Below are 14,834 nucleotides of genomic sequence, written 5' to 3'. Positions count from 1 at the left end.
GAATATGGAAAAAATGGGCTCCGTCTCGTCAACACAGCTGAGCTGTCCAAAGCCGGCCCTGTGCAGTACAGTAGGAGGAATTCAACATATGCTCCGTCGTACGACCACGTCACATGGCCAAAATAACTGATCTACAAGCTTACGCTGTGGTGGCGACGCATTGTGAACTTGTAGATCGGACTATTTTCTTTGCCCAAGTAGTTGACTTCACTGTATACTGACTTCATTCCTAGACCTTTCTAAGTTACCAAGGTCTTCTTTTGACACTGAAACATATCTCTCAAGCTCGATATGATCCTCGGTTACAAAATGTAACTGTGTGTGTGTGTGTGTGTGTGTGTGTGTGTGTGTGTGTGTGTGTGTGTGTGTGTGTGTGCGCGTGTGCGTGTGCAACACACGTCCAACAGCTTGGCAAGGGGAACGGGGCCCTCAGGGGCCGAGGAGGTCACGGGGTCAACGGGTTCACCAACAAGGTCACCAGGTCGCCTCTGTCCTCGCTCCAGTCTCTGACCAATCAGGATCCAGCAGCTACAGCAGAGTACGCCTCTGTCCGCAAGGTAAAAAACACACACACCTATTCATTCACCTATTCATCCATTCGTGACCAGATTTGAATGAGAGCCTGCCATCGCGCAAACTACAGCTTTTCACCAGAGGAGAAAAGCTTAATAGCACAGGCAGACTCTTCACATACTAGAACATGTCTGAAATAAATGTCAGAACTGAAATCGTACAAAAATTTACATATTCACACCTATTCATCCATTTTATGGTAAAAACACACCTATTCATCCATTTGATGGTGAACACACAGCTATTCATCCATTTTATGGTAAAACACACCTTTTCATCCATTTTATGGTAAAAAAAACCCCACACCTATTCATCCATTTTATGGTAAAACACACCTATTCATCCATTTTATGGTAAAAGAAAACACACCTATTCATCCATTTTATGGTAAAAACAAACCTATTCATCAATTTTATGGTAAAAACAAACCTATTCATCCATTTTATGGTAAACACACACCTATTCATCCATTTTATGGTAAACACACATCTATGCATCCATTTTATGGTAAACACACACCTATTCATCCATTTTATGGTAAACACACATCTATTCATCCATTTTATGGTAAACACACACCTATGCATCCATTTGATGGTAAACACACACCTATGCATCCATTTTATGGTAAACACACATCTATTCATCCATTTTATGGTAAACACACATCTATTCATCCATTTTATGGTAAACACACACCTATTCATCCATTTTATGGTAAACACACACCTATGCATCCATTTTATGGTAAACACACACCTATGCATCCATTTTATGGTAAACACACACCTATTCATCCATTTTATGGTAAACACACACCTATGCATCCATTTTATGGTAAACACACATCTATTCATCCATTTTATGGTAAACACACACCTATGCATCCATTTTATGGTAAACACACACCTATGCATCCATTTTATGGTAAACACACATCTATTCATCCATTTTATGGTAAAAACACACCTATTCATCCATTTTATGGTAAAAAAACAAACACACACCTATTCATCCATTTTATGGTGAAAAAACCCCCACACCTATTCATCCATTTTATGGTAAAAACAAACACACCTATTCATCCATTTTATGGTAAACAAAACACACCAATTCATCCATTTTATGGACCCTATAGAGCGTCGCAGTCCCGCCCCCTTTCATGACGACGCCAGGCCCAGGAAATAATTCCCAATGCATTTTTCCCATAGACATTTCGAGACGTTATATTTAAAGACGTTATAAGCGTCGTACAAAGCCAACTCTTGTCGTGAAAAAATTATGACAACAAACACAATATTTTGGACCAAACAAATAATTACAAAGAAGAAAAACAACAAAATAAGTGTTGTAACTTGCCGTTTTCTTATACTTTCTAATTATTTTTTGGCCCAAAACATTGTGTTTGTTGTCATGATTTGTCACAACAAGAGTTGGCTTTGTCCGTGGCGTAAACGTCTTTAAATAAAAACTTTTTGAAAAGTCTATGAGGAAAATGAACAGCGATTTAGCTGTTAGAGGGGGCGAGTCCCTATATTTTTACACTAACATTAGCTTCTTCTTTTTAGGCTTTTTGGCGAAACAAAAAAATGGAAGTGCGTCATAGTAAAATCTCCCTGTATCCGCCGGCACTCAAGCAATACCGTTTGTGGCCACACGGCGGGAGTCAACACGTAGACTTTTTTTTTATCCTGTTCACTGCCGGATTTCTTTCAATAAAGCATAGTCCTGCCATTGGTCTCTGAAGGTGGACAAGTCGGCCAATAAGAAGGAGAACAGCGGCATGGACAGCCAGTCCGACAGCCAATCGAGTGTCGGTGACTCGCCCTCGGCCCCGCCTCCTCCTCCTCCGCCCCTTCTTCGCGGTCCGGAGTTCCCGCGGAAACCGCCTGAGCTGTTTCACCTGTCCTCGTTCCCCAAGGTAAACCAGCTGTTTCACCTCATACACACACACAGCACCGCTCAATTCACACCTGTGTGCTTTTACCTTATTTTAGTGAGCTCATTGGCAGTGAGCACACTCATGTTGTTTATTCTGTTGTTGTTGGTGGTTGTCATGTCTACCAGTTCCCACCTGTTGTGTGGGAGTTCAGACTGATCCAGACCGTACTGAATAACTGCTAGCTTACATAAGGTCTTCAGGCTAGAACTAAAGTCTACGATGTACAGGTCATCAGTGGGTGTGGAGACTCTGTCTTTGTATCCTCCAAAGAGGATGATATGATCTCCCACCATGGAACAGCAAATGCTGTGCATTGGACCTGGTCCTTTACCCTTGGGCTCAACCTTCTTCCAGGAGAACATCTCTGGACTGAATTTCCACAGATCATTGAAGCTCTGACGCATTTGTTCACCACCATGTACAGCTAGCTCTCCATTGTAGGTAAAGGCTGAATGAAACCAAAGTCCTTCTGGAAGAAGCTGTGTAGAAGGAGAGCAGCCAGTGGTGGTCTCTGTGTCAAACACCCTGATGGTGGTGATGTGCATATACCCATATCCCCCAAATACGAATATCTTAGTCCCGATGATGGTAGCAGAGTGACCAATTGATTTAGGTGGTGGAGTTCCTTTGGTGTTGATTACAGACCAGACCATTGTGCTAGTGTCCAACTTGTAGGTGTCATTAATGCATCCGCAGTTGCGTCCTCCATGGATAAACATGGCCTTCCCCAAGACACAGGCAGAGTGGCGGCAACTCTCCTCTGGAACAGTCCCATAAACCTGTGGTTTGAACCATCTGTGTGCGTCGACATCAAATGCATAAAGAACATTGTACATATATCCTCCCCAGAAGTAGACTGTATATTCTATCAGTACAGCTGTGTGGCCGTAGCGCATGGAGGGAACCTCAAGGTGATCGTCTCCTCTTCCAGGTTCTACTGGAGGTAACTTCTTCCAGCATAAAGGCACTGTGTTTAATACATGGACATCCATAATCTTCAATCTTTTCTCGAAGGGTTGACCATTACAGAAGCCTCCAAATGAATACAGTTTGTTCCTCGCTGCTACAGCAGCATGAGAGGATCGCTTTGGTCGTCCTGCTTTGCAAACGGTCCAACACAACATCACCTGTCTGTCTGTCTGTCTGTCTGTCTGTCTGTCTGTCTGTCTGTCTGTCTGTCTGTCTGTCTGTCTGTCTGTCTGTCTGTCTGTCTGTCTGTCGTGCACCATCTTATATCTTCTCGTGCGAAATCACATGACGCGACACAAACTGTGCCATGCATGCCTTAATGAGGCCAATTTGTGCTGCAGCTGTTTTCATCTTCACCCTTTGACTGTCTTTAAACCCCTGTTCATTCAGACTATTGGTACTGTTGGTATATTACAGTTTTGAGTGGTGTGTGAACCAGCTACACTCTTGTACGAGACAGAGAAGAACTCTAAGAATCTAAGAGGTCTTCTCTTTGCAGCTGTGCTTCCTGGTATACAGTTAAGTTGGTAGAACACTTATCTGTCGTCTCTGTCAGGAGGAAACCTTGTAGGCCTATGTCCAAAACTTTCTTTTCAGGATTCAAATAAAAAAGGAGAGCGGGGATATTTGTCACTGTACATACTCCTACGGCCTGGGGGGGGGGGCACCTATCAGTGACAACACACACAAACTTTAGCACAGATATCTACTCCTACACACTTTGACTGAGAAACTGTAGCACAGATATCTACTCCTACACACTTTGACTGAGAAACTTTAGCACAGATATCTACTCCTACACACTTTGACTGAGAAACTTCACTCAAACTGTCAAAAAAATCACACTTGTGTGAAGTGACAGACGCAGATCTTTGGAGGCATGTTGATGTTCTCATGACCATGAAAAAATTAAAATTTTAATAAATGTATTGCAATATGTATTTATATCAGCTAGATTACGTCATTTACTGCCCTAAACAAACTCCATATAGACTTGGCTGGCACGAATGACATCATAATGTACCCTAAACAGAAACTAATGTCCATAGATTTTGCTGGCACAAATTACATCATAATTTTCCCATAACAGACAATAAAGTCCATAGACTTGGCTGGGACGGGACATTTATAATTAGGCTCTAAACAAACATTAAAGTCCATAGACTTGGCTGGCCTGTGCCGTAATTTCGGAAAACCATGCATTGGAGGGTTAAGCGCCCGTAAAAAAAATTCCACTTAACCCGTACCCATTCCAAAAATGATGACAATACTTTACGAATGGAAGAGAATCTGAGACCAGATTAATAACTGAACAATTATAAACAAATATAACCATAGAAGTGGCCCTCTGGAGCGAGTGTGGAACTATAGTGGCCCTCAGGAGTGAGTGTGGAACTATATTGGCTCCCTGGAGTGAGTGTGGAACTATAGTGGCCCTCTGGAGTGAGTGTGGAACTATAGTGGCCCTCTGGAGTGAGTGTGGAACTATAGTGGCCCTCTGGAGTGAGTGTGGAACTAATTGGCTGTAGAAGAAGACGGCCTCCTCCGTAACCCAAAACGATAATGGTGCTGCTGCTCGCGCTGATCGGATTAATCACTCGCTAAGAGTCTTTAGAAGCTTTCATATTTTAGATGCGCGGTCATGGGGAAGAGCTATTGAGCCAGCTTTATTTATCCAGCGCAATTTGAAATGGAATACTCTTAAAAAGGCCTAGAAAGGCCTCATCCAGCACCTTGCTCTTTTGTCAATGCATTGAGGCTGAAGGGAAAGCAATCGAACATGGAGCTGCCGCTCGAGGGGAGCTTTGATTAGCGGTAAGCCAGCTTTATAGTTTTATCATTAAATAGAGCGCTAATTAACACGTTAAAGGCGTCGCTGGCGGTGCGGGATCTCATTAAATAGGCGTTAAAGAAGTACTTAGCCAAGGATGCATTAAAACAGACCCTGAATGACAGGAGTTGAGTGGGAAAGTCATTTGCTAGGTCCCTGTTGTAGTGGTCAGATAGACGTTTTGCCATTTCATAATTATAGCTCGTTGCGTGCATGCTGGAGGGTCATGGGGTGCAGAGCCCCAAACATGAGCGTCTGTGCTGTTGTCTTTGCCTCATCAAAAGCATTGCTGTACTCAGACAAGACCTTTATCGTATTCTCCAGCAAGTTTGAGGCCTTCTGCATGTCCATGTTGTCTTTGGTTTGGAGAAATTTAGAGACTGCATTAACGCTCTCCAATATTTTTGTCTGGAGAACACTAGAAAAATGAAAAATAAAAATTCCATTGTTTTCTTCAATCCCGCTGCTTCTCCACGCTCGTCCTTCTTGGCACTAATTAGAGATATTTTTGTCAGCGCTTCCATCACTTCCACATATCTGTAGCGTATAGCAGCAAGGGAGTCATATCTAGAAGACCAACAGGTAGGGCATAATCGCTTCAACGTGATGCCTGGGTGAGATGAATCGTTTGTGGAAATTATTCCAGTCAGCATGGCCCACCGTTTAATGCCAAAAGATGTATACACATTTCCTATAGTATCATAAAACTGTCTTTAACTGCATCATTGAGTACGAGGTTTAGGTCGTGTGCCTAAATTATTTATTATTATTATTGCACAATGCACATTATGTCGCAAGCGGTTCCTTTTCCTTAATTCTAGCCTGGACACCAGAATAAACCCACTCATATTGGCCGCTCCGGCCGCTTGATCAGCTCTTACAGCACAAGGTGTTAGCTTGCCAGCAGCTGGATAAATTCAAGAAAATTCCCACTGCCCGGATATGCCAAACTTTCCCTGTGCCCCCAGAATGGAAGGCTGCAAGTGGCTAGCGTTAGTGTCACATTAACAATACCTTCCAGCACTTGTCTCCAAAAGAGAGCTGCATTACGCACGTCCCTCTCCATTTGAGCATCAATTATTGTGCCATGCCTTTTCCACTGTTCATAGTACGTACTTTAGTTACTTTACACCAGTGGTTCCCAAGGTGGGGTCCAGTGTACAAATGGAACCAAATGGACCCGTTAGGGTCTATTTGTACACTCAGAGATACAAACCATTTTTCCAAACTATCATTTAGCTGGGGACCCCCTGGAACTCTCTCAATGTACGAATAGACCCTAACGGGTCCATTTGGTTCCATTTGTACACTCTCAGAGTTAAATTAACATTGATTTTACGATATGAATTGTGGGTCTCAGAGATAGAAATGCCATTAAATGGTTCGTAGATTAATATGCATGTCAAACTAGGGGGTCCTTGAAACTAAACGGCTTGAGAATCACTGCTAGAGCCATACAAATCTAATCTTATGGGGGTCCCTGGCATATATTTTCTAATGGGGGTTCGCGGGGCTAATTAGTGTCAATTTGGGGGTCCTTGACATGAAAAGGTTTGGGAACCACTGGTTTACACCATTGATTCTCTGTATGGGATTATAATTATAGTCTCATCCATGCAATTCCACTTGCTCACCACCAGAGGTTGCTGCCTCCCAACTTTACTCAGATCCTGAATGTTCACATTCGAGTCACTGTCCTACCATGTAACCCGGTGGATATTTTATTTTGTGTTTTTGTGTTTCATTTTGTAGCATTGACTGGTGCTTTTACATACAATTGCATACAATTTAACGATGATGTAATTAGTGAGTCAATTATGACTTCCCTACTGTGATTGGTAGTTGTGGGGAATTGGGTATAGTTTCAGAGAACAGGAGTCAGTGAGTGGACACAGGTGTGTGTTTTTCCAATCAAGGAGAGAGAGAGGGGAGCGGAGGTGTATGTTTTGTGTGATCCAAAGGTTTGTAACATTTAATGTAAAATGGTATTTTAGCTGTTTAGTGTGTTTCTTCTAGACCAGTGGTTCTCAAAGTGGTACCTGAGGGAGTTCCAGGGGGTCCCCAGCTAAATGATAGTTTGTAACCAAATGGACCCTTATGGGTCTGTAACTCAGAGAGTGTACAAATGCAACCAAATGGACCCTAATAGGTCCATTTGGTTCCATTTGTACACTCTCTGATGAGTTAAAATAACATTGATTTTACAATATAAATTGGGGGTCCCAGAGATAGTAATGCCATTAAATGGGGGTCCGTAGACTAATGCATGTCAAACTGGGGGTCCTTGAAATGTAACGGGTTGAGTATCTCTGCTAGAGCCGTAAAAATCTTCTCGTATGGGGGTCCCTGCCATATCTCTTCAAATGGGGGTCCGTGGGCCAATTAGTGTCAATGTGGGGGTCCTTGACATGAAAGCGTTTGGGAACTGCATGTGCTAGACAACTAGTGAAGCTACAGTAATCACGTGTACTTACTTATACGTTTTAGCTGCAAGTCTCACTGGTTCAATTCTCAGAGTTACAGGCCTGTAAGGGTCCATTTGGTCCCATGTGTTACACTCTCAGAGTTACAGACCTGTAAGGGTCCATTTGGTCCCATGTGTTACACTCTCAGAGTTACAGACCTGTAAGGGTCCATTTGGTCCCATGTGTTACACTCTCAGAGTTACAGACCTGTAAGGGTCCATTTGGTCCCAACACTCTCAGAGTTACAGACCTGTAAGGGTCCACTTGGTTCCATGTGTTACACTCTCAGAGTTACAGACCTGTAAGGGTCCATTTGGTTCCATGTGTTACACTCTCAGAGTTACAAACCTGTAAGGGTCCATTTGGTTAGTTTTGGGTTGTTCTGGGAGGGAAACTGAAGGACAATGATCGGATGATGATCAACCTTCCTGTGTGTGTGTGTGTGTGTGTGTGTGTGTGTGTGTGCGTGTGTGTGTGTGTGTGTGTGTGTGTGTGTGTGTGTGTGTGTGTGTGTGGCTGTAAGCGTGCGTGCGTGCGTGCGTGCACTGAGTAGCACATGTTATAAAGGCCGGCCAGAGTCAAGAGTGTGGGAGGGGGGGGGGGGAGGGAGGGGGGGGTATTATGTAAGACCTAGCTTGGCCGGCCGCCAATGCTGTGTGTGTGTGTGTGTGTGTGTGTGTGTGTGTGTGTGTGTGTGTGTGTGTGTGTGTGTGTGTGTGTGTGTGTGTGTGTGTGTGTGTGTGTGTGTGTGTGTGTGTGTGTGTGTGTGTGTGTGTGTGTGTGTGTGTGTGTGTGTGTGTGACAGGTAGCCAACAGCCGGTATGAATGAGGTGAATAAATATAGCGTTGCTTCACACATAATGAAGACATTTATCCTGAACCTCCATTACTCTCTCTCTCTCTCTCTCTCTCTCTCTCCAAGCTCACTTATTACTCGGCTCGTAGGTCGCCTACTTCTGTCTTATTGTAGTTTTAATTGTAGTTCTGTCTGTCTGTAGTTAATTTTTTGTAGTTGTCAGTATGATTTAGTATATAGTTACAAGCCTTGGAGATACAAGGTGTCTTTAAGTCATGCAGTGACGATATAAAAAGGTTGGAGTGATGGCACGGCAGAGAGCACGCACACACGCACACACCGACATTAAGGTTAAGACACATGCGTAGCCGGTTAAGATACATGCGTGGCCGGTCAAGACACATGCATGGCCGGTTAAGACACATGCGTGGCCGGTTAAGACACATGCGTGGCCGGTTAAGAAACATGCGTAGCCGGTTAAGATACATGCGTAAGACACATGCGTGGCCGGTTAAGAAACATGCGTAGCCGGTTAAGATACATGCGTGGCCGGTCAAGACACATGCGTGGCCGGTTAAGAAACATGCGTAGCCGGTTAAGATACATGCGTGGCCGGTTAAGACACATGCGTGGCCGGTCAAGACACATGCGTGGCCGGTTAAGACACATGCGTAGCCGGTTAAGATACATGCGTAGCCGGTCAAGACACATGCATGGCCGGTTAAGACACATGCGTGGCTTCCGCGTGCAGTTACGCACGTGTACGTGTTAGTTACGTTTGGGTTTGGGGTAGGGGGTATCGAACTGTTAGGGTTATGTTAGGGGTGTCGAACTTCCTTCTATGCATGAGGAGTCCAAGCTGCTTCTTTTCACCTGACAGGGGGGGAGTCTCCCTGGTTGCACGTGGAAGGAACACGTTATTCCGACCAGTTCCTTTCCCCTCCATCAGGCGTCCCGGCTGGCCAGGGGGAGGCAGTTTAGAGACCAGGATTATTTAAAAAAGATTGTGAGGGTACCTATCCTATAGGGGACACGGAGAGAACATTGCAGGGTACCTACCCCAGGGGACACGGGGAGAAGATGTCAGGGTACGTACCCTAGGGGACACGGGGAGAACATGTCAGGGTTCCTACCCTAGGGGACACGGGGAGAACATGTGAGGGTACCTATTCTGAAACCAGTCCCTTGACTTTAAGTGCTCTCGGGAGGTTGCCTCGTCAGGAAGTGCCCCTCCAGCTGAATCAAGTTCCCTTGATTAGGGTGCTGGGTACAAGAAACTGAAATACACTCGCCCTCCTTGTGCAGAAACAGGAAACAGACACCATTCGTTGCCATGGTTACCATCATGCAATTGTGTTACCTGTTATTTTGTTTGTACAGTTATATTGCATTGCATCGTGTATGTTTGTGTGACATGTGGATTTCATTAATATGGAAAAAGGAAATACAGCGTTGTTAAAAGTTGTTTTGTTTGTGTGGTTTCATTTATAGTTTTTCACGGTGGGGTAAATAAAGAGCCCTTGTGAACATCAGTTGGAGCGTTGTCTATTCTGCATCAGATGAAGATTGTTTAGGAGTTTATTTATCATTTATTTGTGGTGGTACTTACATTTGTAGGTTCTGGTTTCCATGCCGACAGAGAGCAGGGCTGCACAAGGCAATCGAGTCTAGATCGGCACAGACTCGCTCTTGAGGGCTTTATAAGCGACTTCCACTCAAGGCTGCTTGGTTTCGGACGACACTTAATATGGCGCAGCCTCGCGTGAATGCGCATATCGAGGGCAAGTGTATAGAGCGAGTGGCAAGGAACTGGTTTCAGAAAGGGGGTAGGGGACACGGGGAGAATATGTGAGGGTACCTATACCCTAGGGGACACGGGGAGAACGTTTATTTATAAACACCATGGATGTATAGGCCTATGACATGTCATTTTTGACAGTCACGCTGTATTTCCTTTTTCCATATTAATGAAATCCATGTCACACAATACACGATGCAATGCAATATAACTGTACAAACAAAATAACAGGTAACACAATTGCATGATGGTAACCATGGCAACGAATGGTGTCTGTTTCCTGTTTCTGCACAAGGAGGGCGAGTGTATTTCCAGTTTTTTATACCCAGCACTCTAATCAAGGGAACTTGATTCAGCTGGAGGGGCACTTCCTGACGAGGGAACCTCCCGAGAGCACTTCAAGTCAAGGGACTGGTTTCAGAAAGGGCCAGTGAGTGTACCTACCCTAGGGGACACGGGGAGAATATGTGAGGGTACCTACCCTAGGGGACACGGGGAGAACATGTGAGGGTACCTACCCTAGGGGACACGGGGAGAACATGTGAGGGTACCTACCCTAGGGGACACAGGGAGAACATAGGTACAGTATGCTCGGGTATGGGCACTGATGACCCAGATGAGAGAACACACCCACAGCGTCCCCCAGTGTGAATCAAACCCAGGCCCTTCTAGCTGTGAGGCGACAGCACTATACCAACTGTGCCACGATGCCCACACAGTCACATGCATGGCAAATCATCGGTGCGGTTTTGGGCTCTAAGCCCAAACCCGCAAATACCAGCAAAATACCCGCAAAACCCAGCGATGCAAAGCATTGGATGAACAAGAGAATGAGTCATTCATGATGCCGACGCAGCTGGAGCAGATAATATCAGAGAGCATGTCATTAAGGAGACTTTTATCACCTGTTGGGAGGTTGTTTAGACAGATTTGGAGCCGAGCCGAGAGACATTATACAGCCATGCTTGAGAACGCCTCACGCACACACCTTGATATATGTATGACCTCTCTGCTAAACACACGACGCACACACGCACGCACGCACACACACACATGCACGCACGCACACACACATGCACACATGCACACACATGCGCACACACACATGCACACACAAGCACACACAAGCACACACATACACCAATATACACACACAGAAACTCACAGACACATTTACATATACACAGATAAACATGCGCGCGCACACACACACACACACACACACACAAAGACACACCCGGGCGGTGCAATGCGGACAGTTCAATACACGTTTATCTGTTGAGCAAACACACCGGTCGAAAACTTCCGTAGTCCACAGGTTTCGAGAGAAACATTAACACACACACACACACACGCACGCACGCACGCACGCACGCACGCACGCACGCACACACACATGTAGTATACAGTAGGTACTCCGTGTCACCTGTGTAGGTTATTGTTGGCCCGCCCCCTGAATGTGTTCTGGATAAGAAATCGGCCGATCTGCAAGCTCAGAACGTATAGCGTTGTGACATGTTGTGAGCTTGTAAAGCTGTTATTTTTGAAGAATCTTGAACATTTGTACATATCTTTGTATATACTAGTCCTTACCCGTTGTGAGATATTTGCCCCCCATTGTGGCCGTGAAGGGTACTACGCCCGGGTGCGTTTGTAATTGACTAATAAATTAATTAATAATCATTAATGTGTCAAATCGAAAAAAGAGCTTCGTTACGCCCTCCATATTCATATGGTCAATGCCTGTGTGAAAAGTGGGAGTGATTGGTGCAGGCAGTAAGGAGTTACGGCACTGTTTCTGACACACAGACACACACTCAGACATTTGGTTAATTATAGTATGACTAGTCCTTACCCGTTCTGATATATTTCAACTTGTATAATATATTTGTGTGTGTGTGTGTGTGTGTGTGTGTGTGTGTGTGTGTGTGTGTGTGTGTGTGTGTGTGTGTGTGTGTGTGTTTATGAATAAAAACAGCAGTATAACATGAAAGTATTCTTACAAATGCATGGTAAGGAAACGTTTTCATGGCAAGAGCAAGGACCGCAACATTTACACTTATTAGCCCACAGAGCCCCATTTGAAAAGTATCAAGGACCCCCAGTTTGACATGCACCTATATATGGACAGTCGCACAGATCCAATTTGCAGTCCAAAACGGTCTCAATTGTGAGCTTTGGCTTGCGAGAACTCATGGCTTTTGCAACCTGTGATGTTGTGAGCTTGTAGATTAGCTGTTTTCACCGGAGCGTGCGCTGTAGCCACTTCACGCTGTGTGTGTGTGTGGCTTATGTTCAAGACAGTTGTATCTCGTGTTGTGTTTATAGCGAACTGAAAACGGCCACGCGATGACGCACGCGCACACATACGCACGTGCGCACACACAGCTTAAGTAGTTTACACACACGCTCACAGCGAAAGTAGTCTGCACACACACGCACACACACACACACACACACACACACAAATCCAGCCAGGCAAGGGCAGAAGGTTCCTATTATAACGACAGTGGGTGCCCACCTCAGAGTAGCCTGCGCACACGCTTTTAGCGAGGTGCTAAGCAAGGGTTGTTTTGGTATATCAATCAATCCGTCCACTCCATGTGCGTGCGCACGTGCACTCTTTACGTGCGCGGCTGCACGCTGTTTCACCCACGTTTGGTTAAAAGTTATATCAAGTGATCCAACAGAGCCAGCCCGATAGATAATCATTCCGTTGTGATCGTGGCCGTGCTGTTCAATGTTTCACATTAGGTACAGGAAAGATGAGATCTGTAACTGCGCGACGCGCGTCGTCAGTGACCAGGCGTGTCACCCGCGTTTGGTTTGAAGTTATAATATGAAGTGACGTTCAAACATTGCATTGCAAAAAGTGGTTAAATAACCTTAGTAGGCTATGCGCCGTGTGTAACAGCTGCCTGTCTGCCACAATGGTGCCTGCGCTGTTTTTACCCGTGTGTGGTTTGAATCCTCTGTTACTAAGGTAGTGTTCGCCTCAATCGCTTGTCCGTCCATTCGTGCAAAGAATAGCAGCCAGAGGGGGAGGGAGGGGCCTGAGGTGGTGTCGACTCGGAGCAGATCAGCGAGTTTGGTTAAGGGGGTTGGAAATATCCCGATCGCTCGCCCGCTGTCTATTGCGAGCAAAATTGACAGCGGGCGAAACAACTCAAGTTACGCGGAAAACTGTGTCCCAGTATTAATCAGTGACCGTCCCAAAATGCAATTCACTTGTGACACTGGTGACACGTGATTTCTGGGGAGAGGAGTTTTGCCGCCATGTGGCTGTGGGGGGTACTGCACCCGGGTGCGTTTTTAATTCACTAATAAATAAATTAATAATAATGAATGTGTCAAATCGAAAAAAGGGCTCCGTTACGCCCTCCATATTCATATGGTCAATGCCTGTGTGAAAAGGGAGCGATTGGTGCAGGGAATGAGGAGATAAGTGTTTGTTTCTGACACACAGACAGACAGACACACACTCAGACATTCGCTTAATTATAGAGTGATATATTTTTTATTTTTTTTATACAGGGCGGGAACTCCTTTTGGTGTTTAAGCATTATTTTATACTTTTAGCTCTACAAGCATAGCTCGGCACCGAGTGCAGCGCTACGAGCTTGTAGGTCTGCTATTTTTGAAAAATCATGAAAATGTGGCGCAAATCTTTAAATATATATTCTTTCAGAGAGTGAACATTTTTAACTGGCCAATTACATATATTTTTTGGGGTCCTTGACATGAAATATGGAATACCACTGATACAGAAACATAGGTATTTCAGAAAAATCTAAAAAATGTGAATACTTTTTTTTTACGTTGGGGTTAAAGCAATTAACATTTAAAGCAAATATTTAGTTCTGGTGGCGTCAAACCTTCTCAGATGCATGGGGGTCCATGCTGCGCGGCCAAAATACATGACATCAATGTGTGGGTCCTTGACTGGACTAGAGCTCAAAATGACCCTTTAAGATATATTTTTTGCGGCTTACGACTTTTATTGATTTTTTAAGGGACAGACAGTAGGCTGACAGGAAACGGGAGAGAGATGGGGGATGACATGCAGTAAAGGCCGTGTCGGGTTCGGGAGTCGAACCCGCGGCACACTGCGACTGGATTACCAGTCCGGTGCCCAGACCGTTACGCCACGGCCTGGGCCCCTGGACATGTTTTTAAGGTAAAATAATCCTTCTAGTTAGAGAAATGTGTGGCAAATCTCCAAAACAAATAACGAAAGAAAAATGCTTACCACTAGCTTTCGTCACAAAATGTGTTCATAAAGGTGTCTCCTATATCACATACCAGTTTGTTCCAACCCAACTCCCTTAATTGGGAAACTGTGTGACAGCTGCTGAAAGCTGGGGTACCATTAACAACCATGTGACATGTCAAACCAGGGGGTTTTCATGATGCTGAATCCATTCCAAGCATTAGTTTTGCACGAAAAAACACTACTTGGG

At 44.8% G+C, this 14,834-nt stretch overlaps 1 protein-coding gene across 1 annotated transcript in view; it reads left to right on the top strand.

Annotated features, from left to right (window-relative positions):
• The window catches only part of LOC310861273 (uncharacterized protein), a gene marked incomplete at its 3' end in the record, with an annotated part of 46,801 nt that overhangs the window by 13,887 nt on the left and 18,080 nt on the right, over positions 1-14,834 (top strand). The window contains exons 6-7 of the mRNA XM_083768671.1: positions 408-557; positions 2,312-2,494. Coding sequence (XP_083624797.1) covers positions 408-557; positions 2,312-2,494 — 333 coding nt within the window. The remainder of the gene's footprint in view (positions 1-407; positions 558-2,311; positions 2,495-14,834) is intronic.

Source organism: Protomyctophum parallelum (assembly GCF_964188405.1).
Source record: "Protomyctophum parallelum genome assembly, chromosome: 7".
Taxonomy (NCBI): domain Eukaryota; kingdom Metazoa; phylum Chordata; class Actinopteri; order Myctophiformes; family Myctophidae; genus Protomyctophum; species Protomyctophum parallelum.
This window is presented reverse-complemented; position numbering and strand designations above follow the sequence as displayed.